The sequence below is a fragment of the Ciconia boyciana genome, chromosome 7, assembly GCF_034638445.1.
Source record: "Ciconia boyciana chromosome 7, ASM3463844v1, whole genome shotgun sequence".
NCBI lineage: Eukaryota > Metazoa > Chordata > Aves > Ciconiiformes > Ciconiidae > Ciconia > Ciconia boyciana.
In genome coordinates, this window is record NC_132940.1 from 47,194,863 (window position 1) to 47,221,874 (window position 27,012).

General features: G+C 43.4%; 1 protein-coding gene across 2 annotated transcripts; it reads right to left on the minus strand.

The window, feature by feature from the left end:
- Positions 1-924: 924 nt before the first annotated feature.
- AP1S3 (adaptor related protein complex 1 subunit sigma 3) lies at positions 925-26,809 on the minus strand. Of its 2 annotated transcripts, none has more exons than XM_072866844.1 (5): positions 24,303-26,809; positions 4,812-4,990; positions 3,478-3,586; positions 2,377-2,514; positions 925-1,396 (listed from the first exon to the last, which is right to left on the minus strand). In XM_072866844.1, exons 1-5 carry the CDS (start codon positions 24,309-24,311, stop codon positions 1,382-1,384), a joined length of 450 nt encoding a protein of 149 aa, XP_072722945.1. In that variant the 5' UTR covers positions 24,312-26,809; the 3' UTR covers positions 925-1,381. The 2 variants fall into 2 exon arrangements, with proteins under 2 accessions (XP_072722945.1, XP_072722944.1); XM_072866843.1 differs by having other exon boundaries at positions 925-1,400.
- Positions 26,810-27,012: the final 203 nt, after the last annotated feature.

Sequence of the window (27,012 nt, forward strand, 5' to 3'; positions counted from 1 at the left end):
AAATGCAAATCAATGCTTGAATCATTCTGGCATATTTGCCTGATAACTTACCTAATTTTTGTATAGGATAATTTCATGATTTGACAGAGACAAAACATCTAGCTATGAGTTATGGGCTAAGACAAATAGAATTTCTCCGAGCTTTGAATTCTGTTAAGGGAGGAAATAATCTCTCTAAGGAAGCCAGTTCAATCAGTTTATAGAGTCCAAATTGCACTGACAGAAAGACAGGCAAGTTAACACACCTGGCTCCCCACACACAGCTACAATGTTTTATAACAAGCAGTAGGATGCACAGCCCAGCTGATTCTTCTCCTCTCTACTATTTTACCCTTTTTCCCTTTGTGCAGTTTGCAAAGTTATAAAAGGTTGATTAAATTGTCCAACCTTCACAAAAATGGGCCACGTTCAACTAATAGAAAGCTGATCATCCCAATAGGTGTGTGAATTTGGGACTGGAAAACTCTACTGGGAAAGATGGTTATTGTGGATACCAAAAGATATAAGAGGTGATCTTCACCCTAAAATCCCAAAGACTAGTTTTTTCTCTTCAGGATATCTCATGCTCCCAAGCTGCACACTTCCAAAAGCTGTAGCCTTTGTCCAGGTCCAGGGGATCTAGGAAGGGGATAGGAAAATGAGGAGAAAGACAGAAACAGGCCATCTGCATGCAGCAGCAAAAAGGATTCATTAAACCTGGGAGAAGCCTACCTCGAGTCAGAACTGTCTTCCAGGTTAAATGGAGGTGTGCAGGGCACTCTAGTAGCAGTTGGAGCAGTCTTATTAGCAGACTAGAGCAGAAAATAGAAGGAAGATAGTGAAAGAAAGGAGCTGGTCCAAAGAGGAGCATATTTCTTATACTAGATGAGTTAATCTTTTCAAAACAAGCTTGTGAAATCAGGGCCCACAACCATTTGGCTTTTAGAAAAAAAATTATTATTAGAGCAGAATAATCATTACATTCAAAATAATGGACATTTGTACAAAAGTAGAGTCATATAGTCAGCAGTAGACCAAAACTAGTAAAAATACCTCTTCAAAGTACTGTCAGAGTAACATTTTATGACTACAAAACCCGTAGCTAAAAGACATGGTACAAAACAAATGTTTAGTCCAGCAAGGAGAAGAGAAACTAGATCAAGGGTAATAACAACTCTGAAAAACTCATATGCAGAGTAATGCAAGTACAGAATTGTTAAACCCTGTGCTACATTAGCTGACCTTCATCTTCACCATTATACAAACAAACTCCTTTAGTTATTGGTTTTTGGTATTTCTCTGAGGACCTGGCACATTGGGAAGCAATTTCAGGAAGTGCATTTTACAGGTGCATACAGCAGTTCTCTCTCCAGGTAGTTTTAACATTAAAATGCAGGCTTGTTCATGTACTCTTCCACTGTCTGGGAAAAAAAAAAAGAAACGAACAACTGATGCATTATGGAGCAGTACAGTAATATTCAAACAAACCCTCTTGTCCACTTTGAAGACAGTTGTAGTTTTGCATGGAATTAGATCAGATTAATTAAAATGTAGAAATAATTCTGCTTTAAAAAGCGTTAACAGCATTTTAGAATCTGATCTTCAAATCACAACGTACCACAGTTGTGGCTAAACTCATCATGTCTAGCTGGCCTTTGTACATAGCTGGCTTAGTTTCACATGCAAATGCCAGACCACTGTGAAAAACTGTTTGACTCGCATAGCGTGTCCCTAGCTAGTTCTACCAGCGTGCTGCTTCCTTCAGCACTGCAATGGATCCTTCACTCCCTAGGAAAAAATGAAGTAAATCCATCACATTCAACTGCTTTTGCCATTCCTGGCTCAACGGTACAAGTTATAGAAGAGAATTCCTTCAGGGTTCTGAATAAAGGTTACATACCTGTGCCCTGCAGAAAAACTACACAGGTGTTTATGAATGAAAGTGGGGTTTGCCAGCACATACTCTTTCTAATTTTAAATGTTAATAGTAGGTCATCTGTTTCCAATGTATTAGTGAAATAGAACAGATTTTTCTGTATTTATATATACATATGTATACATAAAATATAATCTTAGATTACATTCTTCTATTAAATAAATATCCTAGATATGTCTTAAACTATTTCTTAATATATCTGAGAAATTCTAGCAGTTAAACTGCAAGAGAGCAACAGCTGTATATAAAGAACCTCCAGATCATTCCGCAAGATGCAAGAGGGTTGAATTGAAAGCTTATGTAACTGCTACCTTAACTGCATTGTTGTACCTATTGAAACTGAACGTAAGACACATTTGCATAACTAAGTACCAGAAGTGCTTAGCTGTATTTTAAGCTCCTGTCAAACAAGGAAGATGTAGGAAAATGAGGTGTTTGCCTTTTGCCTTCCTCTGCCTTACCTCCTGCAACATGTCACAGTCTTCTATGGCTTTCACTGCAGACCTCTTTGAAGTTTCTTGTACTTCTCCACCAATTATAAACTCATCAAGAATAAAATAAGCTTTTTCAAAATTAAAGATAATATCCAGCTCGCACACCTGCCAGAACAAAAGGACACCCCACATTTAAATCACTTTTACAGCATTATAAGCACTACTGGGCCAAAAGTTGTCAAGATGATCAAATGTATTCAACATATGCACTCTTGTGGCAGGTAGCAGGGTGAAGAAAGATACTGCATATTATGTAATATTGCAGCTTCTGCACATATTCTCTTCACACATATAGCCTAGACTTGCAGCAAAGATATTCCACTTATATTTTATAGAATACACTACATTCATACTGGTTTTCAGAGAACAAAGCTGACTTCCTAGCCTACTAACCTTATAATAGGTCTTATATAGCACTTGTAATATGGGTTACATATGTTCACGCACAGTTCCACAGAGCAAGACAAATTCCCTGTCCTAGTGACCTTACAGTCACCAACCGCTTTTTTGTTTTGAGGCGGTACAAACGTGAGTCATGGCACAGTGATTCAAATAAGAGATGAATTAAGGCAGTGGGAACAATTTCGAAAATATTAATAGAAAAGATGGGTCTCTTGTAGTCTTCAAAGACTTACTGAAAGACTTACTGAAAGACTTACTTGGACCTTCTTCAGGTCTTTTCTTTAAACACTTCACCTTTTTCCTCTTTATATGTCCTTAATTGTTATACAATATTATGAAACAAACAAAACCAGTATATCTGAACATGTCAGGAGAGAGAATTAAGGTACTGTCACCCAGGGTTTTTTTAAGTAATTTTTCTCAAGCTTTCCCCTCAAATTCTATTCCAAGGCAGACATACAAAGCATCAAGATTAATTTGGGGGGCAGGGAGAAAGGATGGAAAAACAATCTTGTTATAGTTTCAGCACTATTTTATAAAATTTCACTCTGGATTGAGAGAGTCTACAGGGCAAGTAGTGCAGATGGAAACACGAAGCAAAACAGCTTCAGATAACTGTTTATCAGACAGCCAGGAATGCGGTTCATGGGAGAAAATGAAACCTACGTTTCCAAAGTATCTGTCCAGAAGCTCTACGTATCGATGAACGACCTCTAGTGTCAGGAGCTCATTATCCTGGTCTTCTATTGCACAACAGAAATACAAACTAGCATACCTAGGGAAACAAAGGCAAAAACGTGAGAGTGAACAGCTGGATCCTCAGTGCTCTGCTCATCTCTTAGAAGTTATGCAAATGACAGTTAATGTCTATCTGGTCTATAAAAGAATCACTTTCATTCTTATAGTGTCCTAGAGAACACTTAAAAAGATCAGATAATTTAAATTATTAATTTAGTTAGAAAAACAAACTCCACCCTTGGCAAAGTGGGATACCTCCAACACTGGTCGTAATAAAGCAAACAGTAAATCAGTAGTACTTTAAGGTCTCCCTCACCTGCTGCAATAGCACTACAGTAAGTGGGGTAATTAAACTGCGGAATGAGTTACTGCTCTTTATTAAAAAATAAAAATAAAGGCAAAAATAGAAGTGAAAGGACTTGCACCTCAGCAAGCCTGCTGGCTATCAAATGACTGGAAGTATTTTACATAGGGCCAGAAAGCATGAAACTGCTTAGACCAAACAATCTTCATAACTAACTTGCAGCAAAACTTTATGTTTAAATCAACCCAAGATGGGAGTAATGATCTACCTCAACTCTCTGGTGCTGTGGCTGGAGGCCCAACTTGTCACAGCATCTGGTCAGATGTTTACATCCATCACTTCACAGCACGGAACTCAATTTTTGCTAAATGGGAGATGCCACTTAATTTGTACAGTGTGCTATACCCTAAGGCTATTTTTGTTTGCTGCAACTTTACAACAATTAACAGGCAGTTAATGCTAAGCATAGTGTAACTGGGGACCAGTGATTTGCTTTGAAAATGAAAGAGGAATTAACACTTTCCAGAGCAACAAATATTTCAAAGTCAAAATTTGACAAAATGTTGCAAGTGCCTCAGAACAGTTCCTGCAACCTCCAGAAGAGCCTGATAAAGCCCAGCACACGTCTCGGCAGGCTACCTTGGGGAATTAGAAGGAGCAGTGAAGCCTAAAGCCTTCTAACAGAATTTCAGCCACTAATACTTAATAGGTTACTCCCATTTTTCTCATTTGACAGATTGAACAAGTACTTTTCACCCCAGAATTTACCCTGTCAATTTGTCCAGGGACACTGTGCTGTTATACACAGTTAGATTGCCAATGGCAGGCTCCTATTAGCTTAGTCTAGCACTTAGGGTTTTGTTTGCTGTTTTTCTCAAAGTAAGCCTTTATTTTTCCTCTTCTAGCACATGTTATTTATATGAATAGTAATTACATGTTCTCATAAGATTACTCACACCTTTTGTAAACAAGCTTGAGGTCTTTCCAGTCAACAAAACTACTTGTTTTTTGATTGCGAGACAAAACAATCTGAACAATTTCTCGAATGATCTTTTTCTTCTCTTTATCAGGTAGCGTTGTATACCATTTCTGAAGCCTTAATTTCCCCTGCCGACTGAACAGCAGTATAAAGTGTATCTAGAGCAAACAAAGCGACATGGTTAATGGTGGGGCCACGGCCAAAGAGCATTCCTCTGCGTGATGCCGAAAATCTGCGAGATCTCCAGCCCTGGCGTGACGTTTGGACGTGGCGTCAGTGAGGTCTGGGGGAGGCTGAGCATGGGACCGGAGATCCCTCTCCTGTTTCTTCCCCCGGCAGCTCTCCCCTCCCTATGGGACCTCTCCCCTGCGCATCCTCTTTGCATCCTCTCCCACCCATCCTCCCTTACCTTGTGCAAACAGCAGCTTTGCTTCCCATTCTGCCACTTCCCTGGGGAACAGGAGGAGCACCACCACTTTGCAGCGCTGAGAAGAGGGCCCCAGCCCCTCCTCCAGTAAGACTAGACACCTTAGTGAAGGGAATAAAAACTTACATGCAACAGGGCTAGGGAGATCAAGGATGCAGTGTGGCACAAGACTAGAAATATGAATACCTAGATAGTAATCACAATCACTAACAATTCTGGTATTGCACTATTTCAAGTCACAAACAAAGCAGCATGTTCCTAGAAGAGGCTATAAGGAGCAGAATAAACCAACTACTTCAGAAAGGGACCTTGGCTACTTTTACTAAAGAAATCACCAGATTATGAAACACAGATCACTGTGATGACAAAGGACAGACCTCTGACTGAGGATATTACATTAAATAAAGCACGATATGTATACTGTTCTAAAATGTCAATTTTAAAGCTAGTCATAACTTTACATGGTTTGACCCATGATTTTTTCATGCTTAGTATTAGCAGTATTATTGAAATACAGAAGAGCTAGCTTTTAAATGCCAGTGGGCCTTTGGGAGGAAACTATCAATTCACATTTATACAAATACTTTTATTAGCAGGTTAAAATAACTGGCCATGCTAAGTCTTTAAGCAGTACAGTAACTCATCGACCCACAGCACGGAAATGGCTTTACGAATGCTGGAAATCTATTTGAGGATGACATCCATCTCAACGGGACATCCTCTGCTAAATGGAAAAAAACCCAACCCTACTGGGGATAGAGATGCTTCCAATGGCTGAAGACACTGTGAACTGCCCTGTTCTTCACAGGCATCCCCATCGCTTTCTCACCAGTACCAATGCTTGGAGGCCAGGGACTTGCAGGAAGGACGTCTAACCGTAGCCACAGCCATGTGCACAATGACAGGCACACTGCCACTTGCTCGCGCAGAGACAAGGCTTCCCCTGATGCTGGGAGGACCAGGGACAAGCATCGGAGCCTCATTTTCCTCACTTGCTCCCAATCCTTGCAAACTCCCAACAGAAGAGCTGGCAGGTCCCTTGCCACATCCCCATTCCCATTAGCCTAGCCTCACCCTTCCCTATAGCTTCACAATCTACACCCTAATCCCTTCTCCCTTTTGTTTTCTATTCCAGCTTATTGCTGTACCTATACTTCCCCATCACTCCATCTTCCCAGTGAGGATTAAAGCTAATGTTCACAATTACTATCAAGATTACAACGCAGATTTCTGTAAAGACAAAATAATTCCACACTCTGGTGAAGTCCAAGCAGAGAAGTGCATCAGAGAAGCTTCTACGTAAAAGAAGAGGGAAAAAAAAAAAAAGCTACTGGATTTTAAACAAAGCATTCATTCATAATTCAGAACCACTCTCTAGCTATTAAGTCGCACAGCTGTTGAGTAATCCGGAGATAAGAGTTCTGACTATATTGAGAAAGACTTCAAATGTGGGATCATTTTAGGGAAAGGTAGACTGTTTTATTCATGTGTGCCTGTGGCAGGATCTACTCCTGGAAATATGGCTCTTGCCATCATTAGTCTAATGTGCTTGATAAAATTACAAGGATTTTGTAGCTGCCTTGTGCTGAGTCCTGTAATACTCTCCAGATGAGCTTGCTAAATAAAAACAATTATGCTGCTGGCAGTACACATGGCCTGATTACAGTGAAGATGAAAGCACCATGTTCTTGCCTTTCTCTGTTCATATTACCAACTGGGTTTTGACATGGTAATATTCCAGCTGTCAGGGTTACTCCTTCCCAGCAGATGAAGGGACAGTACTTACTGTCCATATACTTGTCCACTGAGAGGAGCTGGATGAATGAAAGACTATTTTGCTTGCTGCACAGCACATTAACTCCAAAGCTTTTGTAAAGATGAGTGCATTTCAAAAAGCAGAGCATAGGTTCTGCAGATAAGAGCAGCAGGTCAGCAGGTGTCCATTTAAAAGCAATCAGGCACAGGTAGCAGCTATTTGACAAACAAATTTCCAAAAATATGGTGAATCAGATAGGAGAGGATGATCAGATTCGATTGAAAATGCAGGGAATTAGTCAATGAATCCCTATCAAAAGCTGACAGCATGTTCAGCGTAACAAGATCGTGCTGTTTGAGACATCCTCAGGGAGGAATATATTTGCCTGCAGTGCTTCAATACGGAAAGATAATGAAAGGGTATTCTGGTTTAGGTTCAGCTGTTGGACCCAACAGACCTTAAATCTGAGTGCCTGCAAGTAATACATGTATCTCCAGGAGAGAAACCTTATCCCTCTAAAAGGTTGAACACCAACAAGCTAGGGAATGACTGTGAATATTACCACCATTTTCTGCTAATTAGTTTACTTCAGGATGTTATGCTTCACCTGTAGGAAAGTGAGCTGCTCTCCATTTAAAATTGTTTTGAAAACTCCACGGTTTCTTATAAAGATGCAGCTGATGTTTCACCACCACTTTCATGAGCAGAGGCAACATTCTCTGCAATCAGAAAATATGCATTAACGCTCTTAAATGCATCAAGATTCATACACAAGCTTCAAAAATCCTATCTTTTGGGTCTCCCATCCTACACTGTTTCATATGCAGAATATAACTGCATACCTCATAAGGCAATTTTACTATTATAGAAATATATACAGCTAGAAAATAGATAAGAGCCTCTACTGTAGTCCACTTCTAATTTTACAGTCTGCAGCAAAATAGTGTACCCTCAAGCCGAGGTACGTATTACGGGCCAGCTAAGAGCTCCTGTAACAAAACAACGTATTAGGAAATTGCAGATACTCAGAAAATATTGTGGTTTTTTTTTTTCTCTTTTGAATCTTCTCCCTTTTTCTAATTTCTAAAGTCCATTCAATCTGGGGAACCCTCTAGGAGGTAAATAATACTACATTCTCAAGAGGTTAAATGGCTTAATTCCTGTAAGCATAAGCATCAAATTGCTATAGACATTGTTGCATTCAGTTAAGCTTTGCTCTGCCCAGCCACACTGACATGATACAACACACTCCTCACTCTCATAGCTCTGTTCATTACAGCTCAGTGGAAAGATTTTAAAATAAACCTGGAAATGTTGAAGTACCGCACAAACACAAATCTAACAGCTCATCTGTTCCTTGCTCCTTGACTGTGAAAACATGCTTGCTTTCCTATAGTGCCAATGACAAGATCTATGTTGATTAAGGAATTTTGGTTGGTTTCCAGCATGCAAAATACAAATAGAGGTAGATTATCCCGCAATGTTTTATTCATCTTTAAAAGTTCTAATTCCAGAGGAAGACAAAGGCAAATGACTTGCTTCAAGCAAAATACCTTTGAAGGAGGGTGCTTGGTTTCCTTTCCTACCATTCTAGGGTGTGCTGGCTGTGACTAACAATCACCAGACCCAGGGGCGATGCCAGAGGGAATTTTTAGGTCCAAGCCTGAGTGGGTCGGGATGAGGAGTGCAGTTCCTATGAGCATCGGCTGCCTTCACATGCGGAGTCTGTAGGAGACCAGCTTTGGTCTGGAAGCTGAGTGTAATTTTATTAGCTTGTTTTACTGAATCAGACCCAACCACCTACAGCACTGTGCAAAATGATCTCCATAAACGTCAGTAAGTAGCCTAAATGACTGCATTTTATATTTGTAGGCCACTATTTTCTAGTTGGAAAAATAGTTTGGTTTTTTTTAAATCAAGCATTTAAACCAGATTTCTAAACCTGAACTCTATCCCCTTCTCATGCATCTCTGATCAATTGCAGCTGTGAGTTATATAACAGGTCAGAAAGTTTCGGGGCCTTCTGTTTTATCGAGATCTACAAAACTGTACCAGGATAACAAACACCACCCTTAGTTTCAGGGCTACGAAAAATCAAATGGTAGACTTTGACATGAAATAATTTAACAGTAAATAGAACAGACATCAAAAATGTAAAATACAGAAGGTTTACATGTTCACAAACAGCAAATGTAAGAGAAATATGTAAAACTAACGCACACTGTGATTTTTTTCCATCTTCCTTGGGAGACCTTTCCCTCCTTTTGCTAATGGGCTGTCATCATCTTATAAGCAGCTCACCCAAGCTTGCCTCCTGGACTGTTCCCTGCCAAGACTGGAGGTCCCCTTCGGTGCAGCTTTCCCCTGTATTTGGCCACTTCACACTCCAGACTGATCAAAAACTTTACAGTTGGCTCACTGGTTTCGAACTCAGATCATCTGTTGCTTTTACAGAGGTTTTAAAATTTAAACTAATCTGTACTGCAACATTTAGTATGACCGTCTGAAGGACTCCAGACTATATTCTATTACATACAGAACAAACCACCTGTAGGGATATCGAATAAAGATGACTACACGGGAAGACAAAGCAGCTTTCCTGACTCCCAGGGTCGTTTCTCCAGTTTACTGTCCAATGACATAAACATGTAAAAGATGCCACATTTCTTCCCGTGAAGTGAACTCCAAGGGTCAATGCAGTGAGGCTCTAATTCACCCCACTGTGAGAGGAACGTGTGCTAGAAATGCTTCTCCCCTCCGTAATTCAACCTGCATAACATTTGCCGACTGGTTTCAAACGTGTTCTGTGGCATCTGGCTGCTCCAGGTCCCTCGATGGGAGAGGAGGACAGGGAAACGGGAGGACGGCAAGAAGCCTAAGGGGAGGGAAGGCAGAAGAGGAGATGGTGGCTGGAAGACTGCGAAAAGTGAGCATCCTTCTCTTTCCTGGGTGCTTGGTTTGGGGAAGGATTTGCTCGGCTAGACAGCTCTGTCACACCAGCAGCACTGACTCTGCTTCAGCTGTAACTTTCCGAATTCAGTTAAGGCCCTCCCAAATCCAAGTCACCTTTATAAAACAGAAAGATTCCTGAAGTTCACAAGTTAAGTAAAATTTGCAAATTAGGAATTAGTATCCTAAAACAGACAGCTTGGCAGAACTCGGAAACTCTAAGTTTTCCTTAAAAACTTTCCATTTAAGCCTGCTGCTGCCAGTAGGGCAACAGGCAATACATGACATGCTAATAAAGAAAAACTCACGGACCACATGAAAAGGAAAGTGGGGTGCAAAAAGCCACACCTTCAGCTGCTGACATGACAACGGCTGCTGACAGAAGCCTGGGGAAAACCAGACTGACTGGCTGTACCTGGTGGAGACTGGTGGAGAAGAAGTGACTTTTTATCATAAAGTTCTCTTTCAACTTATTCTGACTCCCTTGAAGCCTGCTTGATCTTCTGGCACTGTTTGAGTCTAGTTGAGTTCATACTCTGCTTATCCTTTACTATTTTTCATTCTTTTCTCCGATATGAAAGAATCTATTTCCCAACATAGACAGCTGTCCAGAACTTTTCTTATTAGTATTTATTTTTACATCACATCTGAAAAATGAACAAAACCTACTTTCATTTGTTTCTTTTGAAAAGTATGAACATCCAAATATTCCAGCCATTAGCTGATTTTTTTTTCTCCCAAACATTTGAAGAATAAAAAATTCCTTTTAGTTTTTGCTTTGTTTAGTGTTTTTTTTTTGGAGGGAGGGAAGTAAATACTGAAATTTAAAAAAAAAAAATAAAATGAATAGCTATACTGTGAACACACAGACGGTTTGGAGTGCCAGGCATTTAGGGTGAAATGAGAAAGACGTACTGAACTGACAACTATTGACTTAATGTATTAACAATCTAGCCACATCAGGAAGAGACAGAATAACAACACACTGAAGTATAGGTATTGTGGTATTCTGCTGCTGCACAAAGTCCCCATCTGGCTACTGACCTTTAATACATACACTCTGGGGTTTTAGGGACTTTTAAAGCAATTACGTAGAATCCAAAACAGGCTACTTTATTAAAAATATTAATTTCCTTACTTATTTACTCTGTTACTAAAACTTTTATTCATAGCAGCACAGAAGCTGACAACTATGTTTGTTAAATACTGTAGAATCTCAGCTTTAAAATTTAAAACACGTATTTAGTTTGTATGATGTAAGCAAATAAGAAAAAATAAAATAAGTGAAAAAACAGCAACACAAAAATACTGAAGTAGCGTATTGCTGCCTAACTGGCACAGAATTCTTTCTCGCTTAATCTCCATTAGGAACATTTCTGAACAATTTCCCCTAAGCAATACATCCAAAGTCCATGCAATAAAAGCTGTGCCAGATCATTACAGGCACATGTGACTATAGTTACACATTGATTTTATGTTTTTCATGATGCAGAAGTCACCTGTATCTTATCACTGAAGATTTTAAATTGACCAGCATACTAGCATTTAAAGGATATTTACACCATATAGTATTGATCCAGCCAATAACCTTCTTGATAGCCTCACTTGAGTTAAATAAAACTATAATCAAAACAGTATAGCTGAGCTCAGGTTCTGAACCAAAAACGTCTTGAGGCTCCTCACTTCTGATCCCCACCTAAGGATCAGAAAACAAAGCTCAAGGAAGCCATAAGTGCCCCACGAGCTCCCTCCAGCTCTGCTCCTGCTTATCGCTGCCTCTAGCAGGTCTAGTCCTCCTGACTTTGGATCATTTCTCATAAACCGGTAGCATTCCTTCAACAACATCCTCCCTACAGTACAGGCATGCTTGTGCCTCCTCCTCGCAGGCTGCCGGGTGTCCCATGAACAGCAAAGCCGGGTTTCCAGAGCCTCTCTGGAGAGGAGAGACAGCACAGCTTTCCAAGATAGCTCCTAAGACATAGATGCAGGCAATGACATCCAGGTTTTACAGAGGATAATTATTCTCAGTTTTCTTAAATGAGTGCTTTTTTATTCCTGCAAGTGGAATTGCTACAGTTTCTAGGCAATAAGCAAGAACAGATCCAGACAGGGAGTTTGCATAAAACCTGCCTCAAACTTTGCAATTTGAGAGCAGGCCAGTTACCGCACTACAGCCATGTGAACCAGAGAGACGGCACTCACATCTTCAGTCTCGGCTCTGGGGACAGACAGTTGCAGGGATACTAGCTGGCTGACCTTATAGAAAGCAGCACAATTTGAAGACATTCAGAACAATTATTAACTAGGCATTCACATCCCTTCTGCCTCCCAGGCTGGGCTCTCAGAGGTGTTTTTATTTCTTTATACATTTTCTGGGTAGCAGTGGAAATCTTCATTAGGTTACCGTAAGGAGAAGGAGACCAGGGAGAGGCTGAACAAGCTGCTGACAACTACCCCTAATTCACTATAGCCCCAGTGTACTTTACGGTCACAAGCAGCTATTTTCCCAGCCTGTTCCTTTTACACCTGGTGAAGAAACAGAGCTAAAATCTAGCCCAATGGACTCTGGCAAAAGGTGCAGCCTCTTTTATTCTCATTTCCAGTTTGTCTTATCAGGTATTTGCAAAGCCCTGCTATGTGAAGGCACTGCAGTGCCTTTCCCCTGCCTCTGACCTTTCAAGGAGGAAAGTTACAAAGCTTTGCTCTGGGACAGGGCAGGCACACCAGAAAGTGATGAGTTTCCCCAGCTCCTCCACCAGGTGACAGATAGTGCTTCAGCCCGGGGACACCCATGCCTGGTGGAGCAGGAACACTGCAGGTCTGCAGCAGCCGCACACCCATTCCTCCAGCTCCCAACACGGATGCTTGCAGAAAACCTGAGCTCTGGAAGGACTGAAGATATATGTGAATTAGGATCACATTTGTGAATGACTCTGAAAAAGCACGGGAGTAATTTTTTGGAAACACTGAAGCATTTCATTTAGGCATTTTCAATAGAGAAATTATCAATTTTCCCTTTTAAAATGGCATTTTTTCATTAAGGTAGAAAACCGACATGGATTTTAATAACCTAAACATAAAAGAAGCAACCATTGTTTACAGAAGGAAGGGCCAGAGCACACGATCTCACAAAATACTTTATGTTGGTGCAAAATTTAGCCTCCAGAATGAAAAAGTGGACCAAAAAATTAATTCTGCTATTCATCCGGGTCTTGTCATGAGACTTGTAGGAAAGGAAATGCCTGAGGTACTGCCCCTTCCCCATCCCCATCTCCTGAGCCTGGTGGCTGTTGAGTTGTGCAAGTTTCATGTAGCCATTCCCATGGCTTTTCTAGAGCTCAGAGCAGACAGGCAGACACTCACGCAGCACTTCATGTGCTCTCCTTCCAGCATGGAGCATTGCAAGACAAAGGCACAACGTGGTAAATGTATGCATTTTCTTCAAACAGAAACGATTCCATTTCTCATTCCTTTGCAGTTTGTATCTATCATTTGCCTCAGGGGACTAAGCAGAGAATGATGCCCATACAGGAGTTCCTGTGCTGGTTAACGAGCCATCGAGAACTGCAAGTGTCTGAGCAAAACTACCTTCAAGCTCCAACAGCAAGCAGCAAGGCAACGACAGGCATCTACTGGCTGCTGAAAAGGGATTTTAATGCCCTCCCTTCTCAGGTCTGAACAGAGGACAGCAGATGGACATCCTACACAAATTCAGCAAGTTAGAGAAGAAAAAAAAGACTGGTGCATAGAGTACCTGGGGTTACGTCTGTGATATTGAGAAACATAAATCCAGGACATACTAGGCCAGAAAGACATGTCTGGCTAGAAAGGCACGTCAAGCTTGCCTTCAAACACACGAATGTAAATTTTATTTTCCCATCCTACCCCAGTGACTCTGCATACTATATTCCTACTCACAAATGAAATACCATTTGTGTATGACTGGATCTTGCACCTCTCAACTGCAACATCAGCAAAAATGCAGAGGCTCAGAGGTGGCCACTCAAGAAAGCATACACCCAAAGCAGCCAAGTAAATGTAGATGACAGCCTGTAGCAACAGGACAGTAGGGAAATGAATGGGCAGGAATGGTCATTAGTAGCTGAGCATACGTGATACAGAAATAATTATTTTTAGAGGAGCAGCACGGTTTTAATTTAGGCATCACTGGAAAGACTACAACTGGCTCACACAAATGCCTGATGTACATGCCGAAGCATGTACTAAATCTTGTAAGTACTTTGGGGAGGAGCAGCTCTACCGGCCCTCCCCGATCCATCAGTTTCCTCAGTACTTTCATCGTTTTGTCCCTTTGCTGCTCTTGCACATAACTGATGCCTTCAGAAGGCAGAAGGTCTATGGGATGGTTTATAAAGCATGGGATTTTGAAGTAATTAGAGTAAAGATACAGAAAAGCAGCAAACATTTTACATGGTCCACATGCTTGGCAGCATTTTCTTACCTCCTCCTAGCCCCGGCTGCCCATTACCCCTCCAGCCCTCTTCCTGCATTTGCCTACCCCAGATGCCATGGCTTTCTCCAAAGCCCTCCAGGCACTCCACATCCTAGTAACTCCTGGCTCTGAGACATGCCTACAATTTCCTTATTTGTCAGTGAAAATATTAAAAAAATGATTTAAGCAAAGAATCAGCAGATGATCTATCATAACATTTTTTTTTGCTTTCCAGAAATTAGCTTATTACCCAGAGATAGTAAAGCGTGCATCGCAGTTACTGCATAGCCAGCCAGTCCAGAGTGGTCTCTAGTATAACAGTGACAGTCTGTAATGACAGTGAGTACTTGAGAGAGAACATCCAAAACTGGAAGAGGATCACATCAACAGTCAGACATTACAGACTTCCTGAGAAGAGCTCTAAAAAACATTTTTCCTAGCAAATCCCACAAATGGTATTCCAAAGTCCAACTGAATGACAGGGAGTAACTGAATACCAGATTATGGATCACCCCCTGAGCAGTACCCTGATCTGAGCAGCTTCCAGAAGGGGAGAGCATAAGTTACAGGGCATGTGTAAAATCATTCTGGTAGTCCTATCTCCAGGAACCACAGGTTTAAGGATTCAGGGACAGAAACTGGATCCAGACAACCCACCTGTGGACCCATCCTCTATGAACTGCCTAACTACTAGGACACCCACAGCACCCTTGGCAGTGGATTAAAAACATTCCTCTACACTGTGTGAAAAAGTATTTCTTTTGTTTTCTTTACCTTTAGTGCCTAAAAATTTCACAGGATGTACCCTGACTCTTGTAGCAACCATTCTTTATAGTGTTCATGATTTCATGCATTTCTATCACTTCCCCTGTAGTCATCTCTTTCCAAGCTGGAAAGTCTTATCTACTCAGGATCTTCTAAAAAGGATGCCATTCCATTACTATTATCTACTCCCACACTAATAGTTCACTACAAGATAAATAAACAAAGAAATACCACACAGACTTTTTTTTTCCATGTAGAATGCTGCCTCAAACAACAAGAATCATTTACTTGTAATTTTCTCTCCTTCCCTCATCTGTTCTAATCTGCTGCCCTTCTTGTCTTTCAGAGGTAAATGCCTAAAGGCAAAGTTCATCATCTTTGCCAAGCCAATACACAGCTGTACCACAGAGTAGAAAAAAGCAGTGATTCTTCAAACTGTAGATGGTAAATTCTGTGCAGCATTGAAAACATCTTCTGCAGATCTGTGTCTATTTTAACAATTAAGGGCACTGAGACTGTTGGAGAGGTCAATATTCAGAATAGCTGAGAGTTCATTTCCAAACACCAGGCAGGTGTCAGCAGCTGCAGTCACTTCAACGAATATTTCCACCCAAGCTTCTAGATCAGTGACTGATATCAAATGTCTTGCTAAGTGGAAACAGTGCTTGCCAACTCCTTTTCTATTCAGGCCAAGTACATTTTTAGAGCCCCTGTGCTCAATGGGATTCTTTTGATCTTTCTCCAGGGTTTCAGATCATGCCCACAAGTACTAATTTTTCTCACTGTACTGATGAGCAGCACAGGTAGGAGGCAAGCAGGCCCTTTACTAAGCAGGCACCAATTTTGCACTCAAAGCTATGCAAGCAGAGCCATGTACTGTCATGAAAGTAATACTGATAACACTGAGGTGGCAGTAAGATCAAGGTGTGGCAACACTTACAGGCATGAAAGACTAGAGCAACACGTGGCCTTGGGGAAACTAATCATTTTCTCCTGTCTGCTCTCTCCCCGCTCTTCGACTTTGAGACAGCAATCCTTCAGGACATGTTTCTCTGCTGCACCCATATACGTCAGGGAGCAGAATTTAGTCTCTTTCCTAAAAAGTCTTTTTTTCCTTTTAACACGTTGCAAAGTAGCAGCCAGGCAGAAAAGCTGTCTTTCTCAGCAGGATGTGAAGTTAGTTTTGCTAAACAGACTCTCTCCTGAAACTTCCCTGGAAGTCTGCAACAGAGCAAACAATTGAAACAACCCTCTTGCTAAGACACGGTACCATGTGCACAAGTACCTTCCATTCAGATCTCAAAACACAGGAAAAAGGTGGCAAGCACAACTATGTCATTCCAAACTGGAGGAACCGATCTACAGAGAGTTTAAATGACCTGTTGAAAGTTCTTCGCTCGTGAGCCTGAATAAAGCTTATTCTTGGTTTGTAACCCAGTAATCCTTATTTCTTGACACGTAACCCAGTATAACAACCCCTTCATAGAGACTGGATGACAGACAGAGGAATTTTAAGCAAAAGAGTACCCTGCCAAAAGCACCCTTTCATCAGCACTGCTTCTACAACAGGAGAACGTGGTAAGGCTGACAGCACTAGTTAATGTAATAACGCCAGCAAGGGTTTGTATTATGACCTCAGAAAAGGAAAATAAAATTATTAATTGTAAGAATGCACACTCACCTTATAAAATTATAACAATCAATACAGCAGACAGTCTCCAAATTGTCAATAAGCAGCACTATTGTAAGCAGCGCTCCCCTGGGACCATCGTGAGTGCTTTGAAAACTGGCATTTGTGAATGCATGCATCAGGGAGAGTTCTGAGATCAGCTTCCCTGAAATCACCTCCCATATTTACTGACCTTCAAGGGCAAAATAGGAACTCCAGTCGTTTACATAAGCTTTACTCCAGGGAAGTAGATATGTAGGGCTGTCTCGGCGTATAAGCAGAAAGGTTATATCTATATGGGGACTTAAGGTGTGGAGACTGCATTGCCATCTGTAAATTCATTACTGCGCGTATTCTATTTGCAAATGTAATAACAGGTACACCTTACTAAATACACCAGACTACCACATATTTAGCATTCTGGCTAAACCACTGAAAAGAAACAACATAGCTCTGCCTTTGAGGATAGAGACAAAAAAACTTGGCCCCTGATGAAGGAGTTGAGAGACTTCTGTTCAGCTGCAGATACACACAATAGGCAAACTGTGCAAGACAGCAGCTCGGGGCATGCTGGCAGAACCTGCCCCAAGTCTGAATTATCAAGCAGCAAGATGGTTTCTCAGTTAAGAGGCATCATTGGCCATCTTACTGCTTGAGAGCCTGCAGTCCTCCTTGGGGAAAATCTAGCCATTATTCTGAGGATATTGGTCATCACACTTAACAAAAGAGAATAACCATGGCAACCTTTTCTGATCCCAGCAAACCACCACCAAGCACAGCACTGGAGAGCCAAAGGGTCTCCCTCCCAGGATCCTTCCTGTCAGCCCTTTAACCTGAAGGGCTGCTGCCCGCTTCCAAGCTAAAACAAGCCACTGCTGCCATATCTACCCAGCTGTGGAGTCGGCTCACACACGTAGACTGGCTGACAATAGATAACATACAAGGAGCAGAACCAGACCCATATGCTCGCTCACAGACGCATTACTTGATGGAAAGGCAGAGCTAAGCTCCTACAACCCCATGAGACCAGGCAGTTGAGCAGAGGCACCCGAGCTGGAGGCAAGGTCTCCACTTACCCAAGCTCTCCACTTACCCGGCACCAGGGAATACACAGGGGGAAAAGCTCTTCCCAATGCTCCCATCACAAGGAAATCCACCGCCCAACACTGCCCTGCTTTGACACCAGAGCCAGCCCAAAGACACAGATCCATATGAAACCACATTCCATCCTTCTCTGGGCACTGGAACCGACTTGAACCACAGCTCCTCAAGTTACAGGAAGACTTTATAAAACCTCTCTGTAACAGCCTTGTTTTCCTGGTTGGCTACGACAGGCCGTCAGTGTGACCCAAGCTCACCCCAAGGGTCAGAAGAAAGAAAAGAAAAGAATATAACTTTCATTTCCTCAAAACAGGTGCAAACCTTGTTCAAACCTGCTTGGAAATAGCATTTCTGCTTCTCGGAGCAGCCAGCACAGCCCTAGCAGGCAGGCTGGCATGCGCTTTCTAAAGAACATATTTTACCTCCATTTAAAGGCAACTCAGATTATTCCAGCAGAGGATTTTAACCGAAAAAAAAAAAAAAATTCAAGTTTTTCCAGGGCCAGGCACACAAACGAGCCGCTGGCGCTGCGTTTCGGGGTCCACCCTCTCCCCCGGCACACCGAGACAGGGGCACTCAGATGGCAAAAGCCACCGCAGAGCGGTTCCACCTTTGAGCCCACCTCCGCGGGGACTTCGCTTTTTCAGGCAGCGCGCAAACATTTCTGTTTGCTTTAGGCTCTTGGCAAAGCAACGTCCAGGCCGGCCCCGCGGAGGGTCTCCCCCGGCCAAGCCCCGGGTCTCAGCTCCGGGCGGAGGAACCCGGTCCCCGCGGGTCTAAGGGGAACCGGGGCAGCTCCGCTCCGCTCCGCCCTGCCCTGCCCTGCCCTGCCCGCCGCCAGCCCCGGCGGGGAAGCCCAGAAAACGCGCCCGTCGAGGGGGGGGCTCCGCCGCCGGCCCGGCCGCGGCACCGCGGGCGTGGAAGGCGGCTGCGGCGGGGCAGGGGGCGGCTGCTCCCGCCCGGCCCCGGCGGAGCCCGGCGGCCGCGGCCCCGGCCCACTTACCATGGCGTGGCGGCGGCGGCAGGCTGGGAGCCGGTCCGGCCCGGCTGGCTGCCGGCCGCCTCCCTCCCGCCCTGCCTCCCTCCCCGCCCCGCGCCAGGTGAGGCCCCGGCCGCATCGCGCCTTCCCACAATGCCCCGAAAGGGAACTCCCCGGGCGCCTCTTCCCCGCCGCCGCCGGGCAGGGGCTCCCGGCGGGGTCCCAGGGGCTCGCAGGGGGTGGGCAGCGGCCAGCCGGGCCGGGACGCCAGCGTGGAGTGTGAGAGGGGGCTGCGGGGGGCAGCGAGCAGCCCGCGCTCGTCCGCCGGCACGGTGGGCAGAAGGCGGCCCCGGGACCCGGCGGCGTCGGGCGTTCCCGGCCGCGGCCTGGTGGTGAGAGACCACCGCCGGAGGCTGTCTGCCACCGCTCCCCCGTCGTCTGCGCTCCTGGGAGAAGGGAAGCAGAGCGTGGGCAAAAGGGCAGGTTTTTGACAGAGAGACGGTACAGCTGCGCGTCCGCAGCAGCGTGCCCGTGGCAGCGTGGCCTCCCTGGTGCGCGCCTCCCCCGCAGACCACTCGTTTCTGGGGAGCAAAGGTGCCGACGGCAGGCGGGGGCCGCAGAGACCCCGTCCGCACACGGGGTGACCCCAGCTGGCACCCTGCACGTGCATTAACTGCTCAAAGGGCACCCTTCTCGCCACAGTGAAACCTGAGTTTAATAAAAACGCAGTTCACGTCCTCCATTGGCTCTTGCTACTCCCCTTCCAAGCATTCATACCCTAAAGACACGCTGGTAGAGCTACAGGCATGATTGCTCTGCAGCCTATCTCCATCAAAATGAAACTCGGATAGTTCAAATACCTTAAATGGCTGGGCTTTGTTAACCTGTGCTTTTTGACGGAGCTGGATGAGAGAGCAAGACAGGAGCAGCTCGGCCGGTAGATCAGCAAATCCTTGTAACCTCTGGCAGGGATTTGCCTTAGCAGCTGGTGCCAAAAGAATGTGCAACATCCACAGGCTCGGCACTTGAATCAAAACCTCTAAATCCAGGCCTAAGGCTTCTCAAGCTCTTACCAGGAGTCTGATACAGATGCAAACTACCACATGAGCATAAAATGAGAAAACTTTGGACGTTTAAGTCCCGTGTTTGTAGTCTAAAGGAGAGACATTCCCCAGTGCACAGCATGCATCTAGCCCCAAGCACAGTTGTGTCTGGATCCAGGATATGGCTCCCATCTGCTCTGGGCAGAGCTGTGCCCTGCTCATGCACACAGTGCTAGACGCATCTGAGTCATCAGTGAGAAAGGGAAATCCAAAGGAGCTAAGGGACTCCAGGGGACACTGTGGTGTCAATGGCTGACACTGGTGGAACCCGCTTCAGCCTCTGGCTTCAGCAAAGGGGGAGAGGTCCCTTGGTCAAAAGCAATTGTGCATGCATAGCTGAGAGGGCAACTGGGCTGAAATCCACTCCCGGTTGGAAATGCTTGTTTGCAAGAGTAGAAAGCACATGCGGGGTGTGCTCCTTCCGCTTCTTTGACAGTGTGGAGGTAATTTCCACATTTCCCTAAGCATGCGTGACCCTACTCCTCTCTGCCCTCCGTAAGCTTCTATTTGGTCTATATAGACACGCTGTTCATAGAGCCCTTCATTGGTGCTTGCTCAGTTCTGGTTTCTGTATGTTCCAACCCTGTCCTGCCAAGCAGCACGACGCATACTGCGCTGTGATGCTGCCAGCTGCTGAGTGCTCTGGTTTCATTTCTGGAGCGCACAACACAGGAAGTACGAGTCCCAGCTGCCTACAGATCGCACTGATACTTCATCTGCTCGCTTGCCTCTGGCCCCTGTCGCTTCCTGAGTACACAGCCCAGGCCCATAAAGCAGCGCTATCTAGAGACCGCATGAACATGCTCGCCCTTTACTGCACAGCTGTGGTGCAGCACACACTGCACCACGCTACCAGACAGCACTGGCCTCGCTGGTTTTGCTGGGGCACCATCTTGCCTTCAGTGAGCCTGCTAAATACGTGCATCTGTTTAAGTAGACCAAAACCTTTTGCTAGATTCTCTGAAAGATAGCTGGGATGAGTAAACAGGCCACACGAAGTGCCACAGTACCCATGCTGCCTTCCCCACAACCACAGTCATGCTCCTGTCCCTTGCAGCCCCCAGCTCTACCTACTGTGGCCTATGCAGAACAACAGAGACCTGGCTCTCCCCAAACATTCCTCACTGTTGGTGAACAGGGAGTGTCCATAGATACCACTGCAGCATTGGGAAAGCCACATCTCTGTGAACGCTCAGAACTGGATTTGTCTAACATGCAAGAATGTGGACACCACACTGCAGCTGTACTACAGATGTGGGGCATCAACACTTTCATCTCCAAAATGAATTCGAAATTAAGGGATGAACATTCCCCTCACTCCCCAACCCCCCCCCCCCCAAAAAAAAAAAGGTTTCATGAAAACAAATCTGTTCAGCGGCCTACATTTTACCAAGCTATGTAATTCTCTCCGGTGATGGACAATAATATTTTTTTACTTAACAACCATTTCCCAATAATCTTACTTTTCTATGCAAAGACCTTACCTAATTAGGCCCACAAACTCAAGAGAACTAGCCTGCTGCTTTTGTGTTTTTGCAAGTACATCAGAAAAAAAAGCAGCAGCAGCAAACACATCATGCATACAGTGCACATTAACAGCAGTGGCCAACATCAGCCCATTATGGCCAATCTTGCAGGTTAGCAGAGAGAAGAATTTTGCTGCCCTACAGAAACAAGGCTGCAGATACAGGATCATGCCTAAATTAGATGCTTTCCAGCACAGAAAGCCAGGCTGTACTTAATAACTGGCTAACTAGAAGTGGTAAGGAGTTGGAATTCTCCCCTCCCGGCCTCTCCACCACTAGCTCTGTGTGCCTGCATAATGTTATGATAAAGAAGATAGCTCAAACTTCCCAGGTAGGAACTACTGATGGTAACACAGCAATGGGAGCAGGGGGAGGCAGCTGTGGCACACAGTTGTGCCAGGTGAACTGGTGGGGTCATCTTATGCCAGAAAAATGCCATACCATGGACTCCTTCGTGTCCTTCCCTTAGGTCCAGTTAATTAATCTGAACACAAAAGCTTGCAAAGTAATGCAAATTTATTTCTCTAACTCAAAATGGGCTGCGAAAGGCTTTGAGACCTGTCTCTTTTGGCTTCTGTCTCTGCCTAGAGGAAAAGGTTCATATTCCTTTCTCGAGGGCCCTTTGAAAAGGCTTTTAAGTGAGGCAAGCAGCTTTTTACTGCTACTGGATATTGCATCCTCTTTGCTTATGTTTCACTCTTCTAGCAGCCTATCACATTCAGACGTAGAAAATGTTCACACCGAGATTTACAGCTGATTCAGTGAGCCTTGTGTGCCTACAGCTGCTGGTAAGAGCTTCTCTAGCTCCTAGGTATAAGTTTTGGCAAGTTTGGACATTATTTATTTGAAAAGAAGTCATTGCTAAAATGTCAGATGCCACAGACTGATGGAGTCCTAAACCTGCAACAAGCTTTATCTTAGGCCCTCCTAATCTCTGCAAGCTTTATGGACTGCAGAAGCTAATCCTGGACCATATAAGTAAAGCTATACATTCACTAATGATTTACAATTGATTGGGAAGTTACATTCACGTACATTTCCAGGGAAACAAACAAATCCTGACAGCTCCAATTAAGAGACACAAACCACTGTCTAAAGAACAGCAGGGAGAGAACAAAATATAACATTCTCACTTCCTTCTAAAAAACTGCAAAAAAATTCCTTCTGAAAAAAACCCCACCTTTTTATTGCAGAAAGAAGCCTTTTTACTGACATTGAGTACCACAACAAATGAAGCAGAACACTGGCCATTTATACTGATTCTAGCCAGCACACGCCTTGGTGTCATTTTTCAGCACCTGAACTGAGCTGCTGCCAGGCACAGAGCCACAGACTACTTCAGGTAAGCAGCGCTGTGCAAACCAAGGAGTTCAGGCTAATGCACGCTCCACTTGGTGATTTTACAGAAGACCTGCTGTGCAGGTTTTTTTTTCCCCTTGATACTAGGTCCATAACCTAGTTAAATCTAGTTAAAGAGAAAACTTTAAAAGCCCAATCTAAATTCAGCTGCAGGAGGTAGCTTTTAATTGCACTTTGGATCAATAGAGAAGCAATCTAACACTTGCTGTTGGTTACTAGGCAGGGGTTTGTACTTTTCCAGACAATTTTCCCCCACTTTTCATATGTTCCCTTTTCCTTATTCGCTCACACAATCTGGATTCTCCACAATTTAAGTGCAGAACAAAGCATTCATATCCCTAGAGAACATATCGAATTACACATCTGTGCCACAGATTTTGGTACCTTATCAGCAGCAATAACATGTTCAGCAAGTAGTCCCAACATTTAAGCAGTTTAAAGTACTGGAAAAGTGTTAAAAATAGCAGTTGCAAATCCTTTTAGCCTGTACTGAAGTGATAGGTGTACACAAGTAAAGGGTGTCAAGTAGCATTTTATTTCATTTCCCAGCTGTACAAAACTAAGAGTAGGCCAAAAGGTAGACAGACTTTAATAAAGCTCCATCCAGAATTCTCCTATCAAGAGAAAATGTGTTATTGTAGCCCTCTTGTGTTCAGTTGGGCTAACAGCTATTAGATCCATAGCGTCCTTCCTTACAACCCCTTAAATCAAGGCTCTGCATGCTTTAACCACACTGCCATTCAGTTCTTTGCCCTCTCCACCTTCCCTCAGTTTCTTTCATGTTTTTCCTCTTTCCATCCTGGTTGTAAAATCTAAGCATATTCAGACCATGCTTCTGAAACAGCAGAGTGCTCAGCTGGTATATTCACACCACAAAACAAGAGAACTGCTGTTCTGGAGTAGGAGGACTAAAACACCCCTCATTGCCTGTAAGCATGCTTCTATTCCCAGCATTTCTTCTCCATAAAAGGACTGTAACGAACACAATTTACAGCCTTGTTTTCCTCTTTTAGATAATGCCTATGAGATCAAGTTTTAAATGGAGTGTCCCAGAGACACCATTTAGATACATGCAATGTTTCTTTACCCTTACAGAAATCACCCTGACATTCTCCAAAACCTGGAAGTACTATTGACAGTCCTGTTGATCCCAGACCTTCCCTATCAATCACCAAGATTAAAAACTCTGGTGTCCACCACTTAGCTGGGACACTGCACAGTCAGGGTTGTAAGAGGCAGTGGCTTTTACAGTATTCTTTTCCAATCTGCAAAGGCTATAGCAAACAGATGAGCAAGTTATGGCTGCATTGCTATGGGTGCTTAATGGGATGGAGTCTTGTAACTGAGGATGAGGTAATGGGTTGTTTCCTAAAAGACACTCACCTTCCACATCTGCCGCCTCAGTCATCCTTAATTCAGCCACTGCAAGACCAGCTCATTCTTACAGATCAGGAGGCTCAGGCAGGCAGTTCAGCTGTGCTTCAAGAGCTGCTCTCACTTCTCTCAAGGAGCCAAACTCCAACATGGACGTGCTGCTGTGGGGGAAACCTGGAGAAGGAGCCATAAACTAAGAAAGAAGGAGAAATGAATGAGAACAGAGAAAAGACAAAGGACAGTACTAGAACAGAAAAATAGCTACGGCTTAGCAGCAACAACATGAAGGAATATTAGCAAGCAGTGCCCACTCTTGATCAGCAGCACAGGGGTGCACTTCAGTTCATGAAAACTTAAAAGAGTTTTGACAGATACATGCATATAGATTTTGAGAGCAGCTGAAACCATAAGGAAAACAGGCTTCAGAAAGAAAAATCAATATAGATAGTGAGAGTCATGGTATCTTCTTTATTTGAAAGACAGCTATAGTAGCAAAGCTAGGAGCAAGTTAAACCTTATTCTGCGTCTTTCCCTATAAACAAGGTAAAGGGAAGAAAAACGTGCACCTCCATAACAATTGTTATTGCAAACAGGTTTCCTGAAGAAAAGGGTGATATAAAGTATTTCAGAGGAAGAATGGAAAGACCACATATAAAAACACAGATGGGAAATCCTACAGTCAACCTGTATTTCTACATAAATTTATCTTGGTTTTGAGCTGGATAAATGCTGAGATACACCTAAGCCTTTGGGTGTCTCACAGAAAGCATGATTCATAGCACACCAGAGCCTTTGTAAACAAAATTGACAGGACTTACTTAGTAATTCAATTATAACAGCTAGATGTAAGGCAACCCATGATATCTTTGTGACAAAAAGCAGTTTAGGAATGAATGTACCAAATATTCCGCAGACAAGCCAGTCAATCCCACCCAAATTAGTATAACACATTGAGCTTAAGTCAAAGAATATGGTTCAGCTTCTCTGTGTGAGCACAGATTATGTAGTAAAACTGGTAAGAGGCCCTGGGTACACAAGTGAGTTGGAGGGCAATTAGTTACGGCAACTCTGAGCTGCCTGTATGTTGGGGGAAAAAGGCTCATTCTACAGAAGCAGAAAGCAAAATTTCTAATGACCCCATATATTTCAGTTTATTATTTGATAAAATATTTTATATTTAAATTTATGAAAAATAAATTGTATAGATTTTATTACTGATATTATTGATACTGTCTTCCATTGCCAAAGTGATAAAACCAGTAACGCTGTCTTTGAATCTGTTCAACTATTAGCTTTTACATATTAATAGAGTTTAGTAGACCACACACAGCTACCTAGAGACTATCCCCTCACTTCCTCCAAAAGGGCAAAAAATTTTGCGGGATCATTTGGTAGCAGTCACTTAAGAGATCGTTGAGAAGGCTTGCCTTATCCCCACGAAAGAAGCAGAGAAAGCCTTCAAAGGCCATGTTGCAACTCACTGAAAGACCGTTAGTTGATAATAAAATTTTTTTTTTTAATGTTAAGCTGGCAGAAATTAATCATTTTCTGTAGAGTTTGATCACTGTATTTCACTTTTAGCCAGGTCATTCAGCACTGAGGATTTAATCTACAGAGACAAAAAGCCTCAGAGAGCTTTCTTTCTGAAGTATGTAGTAGTAAATCTGATGAAAATAAAAATCTGTCCCTTTCCTGCATCTAGCATATTCTAAATCTCTCCAATGAGTAAAGTCAACACCACACCAAAAAACACATTGCTAAGACCTGCCACACAGCTTATCTGAAATTTAAATGAAGTTTTTGACAAAAGGAATGTGAGAAGTGATCAGCTATGCATTCTCCTTTAGAAAACCAATACATGTATTTTAGTGCTTTCACTACAAGGACACCATCTGCAGTTCCCAAAAATTTTCAAACTTAATTAATCTAGAGTTCATATGCCTTATTTAAAACACTCTATAAGATGGTCTACACAGACATCTAAACAGGCTTTTCTGACTACAAATCAGTAACAGCTTCATTGCTTCCAGTCAGTCTTTGTTGGAACTAGAAAACAGGGTACTTTGCCTTGGGTAAGGTGAGAAGTTTAAGCTGGTCAAAATGAGATGTGTCTCGTTAAAAAAAAAATAAAAAATAGTTACAGTATTATATACCATGCAGGCTACTCAGTCACCCTTCAGAGGTGGAAAGAGTTTGTGAAACCCTTCCAGATTCCTTCCATTGCTCCTGAATACCGTAGGGAGCAGTGAGCTACACCACATGCTAACAGGCCAACTTTCAGGCATTCCAAGTGTTACAAAGCCAGCCAGTGCTGTATTTGAGCCTGTGAAAGCTGTGAGTAACTGTGAGGGATAAGGATGCTTCCCAGCTTGTCCCCATCCTTTCTCTGTGAGAAAGGATCATGAGACAAGTGTAACCACCTCCTGTGGCTGCAGTTTGTGTTTACTGTATATATCATATTGTAGACTCTGCTCATCCCATCCAGCATAAATTAGTATTTCTCTAATACCTCAGACAGGTCCAAGGGATCTCAGAGTATCAGAGGATCAACCCCTTCCCTACGTTGTAAGAACCTTTGCAGACCTTTGAAGGGGAACCAGATGAACCAGAGAAGAGGTCTATATGAGCTGGCAAGCAGGACACAGGATAGGGTTATACGTCCCTAGCTGGGACCATGCAGCAGGTGTTTGTCTCACTGGTTCATCATAGGCCTTTAACC

Bases quoted from the DNA above. Each gene is read 5' to 3' on its own strand.
- AP1S3 (XM_072866843.1), bottom strand. The intron at 2,515-3,477 runs GTAGGTTTCATT...TTGTTCTGGCAG, and splicing joins TGGACAGATACTTTGGAAAC to GTGTGCGAGCTGGATATTAT. The intron at 1,401-2,376 runs GTAAGGCAGAGG...TTTTTTTCCCAG, and splicing joins ACTGTGACATGTTGCAGGAG to ACAGTGGAAGAGTACATGAA.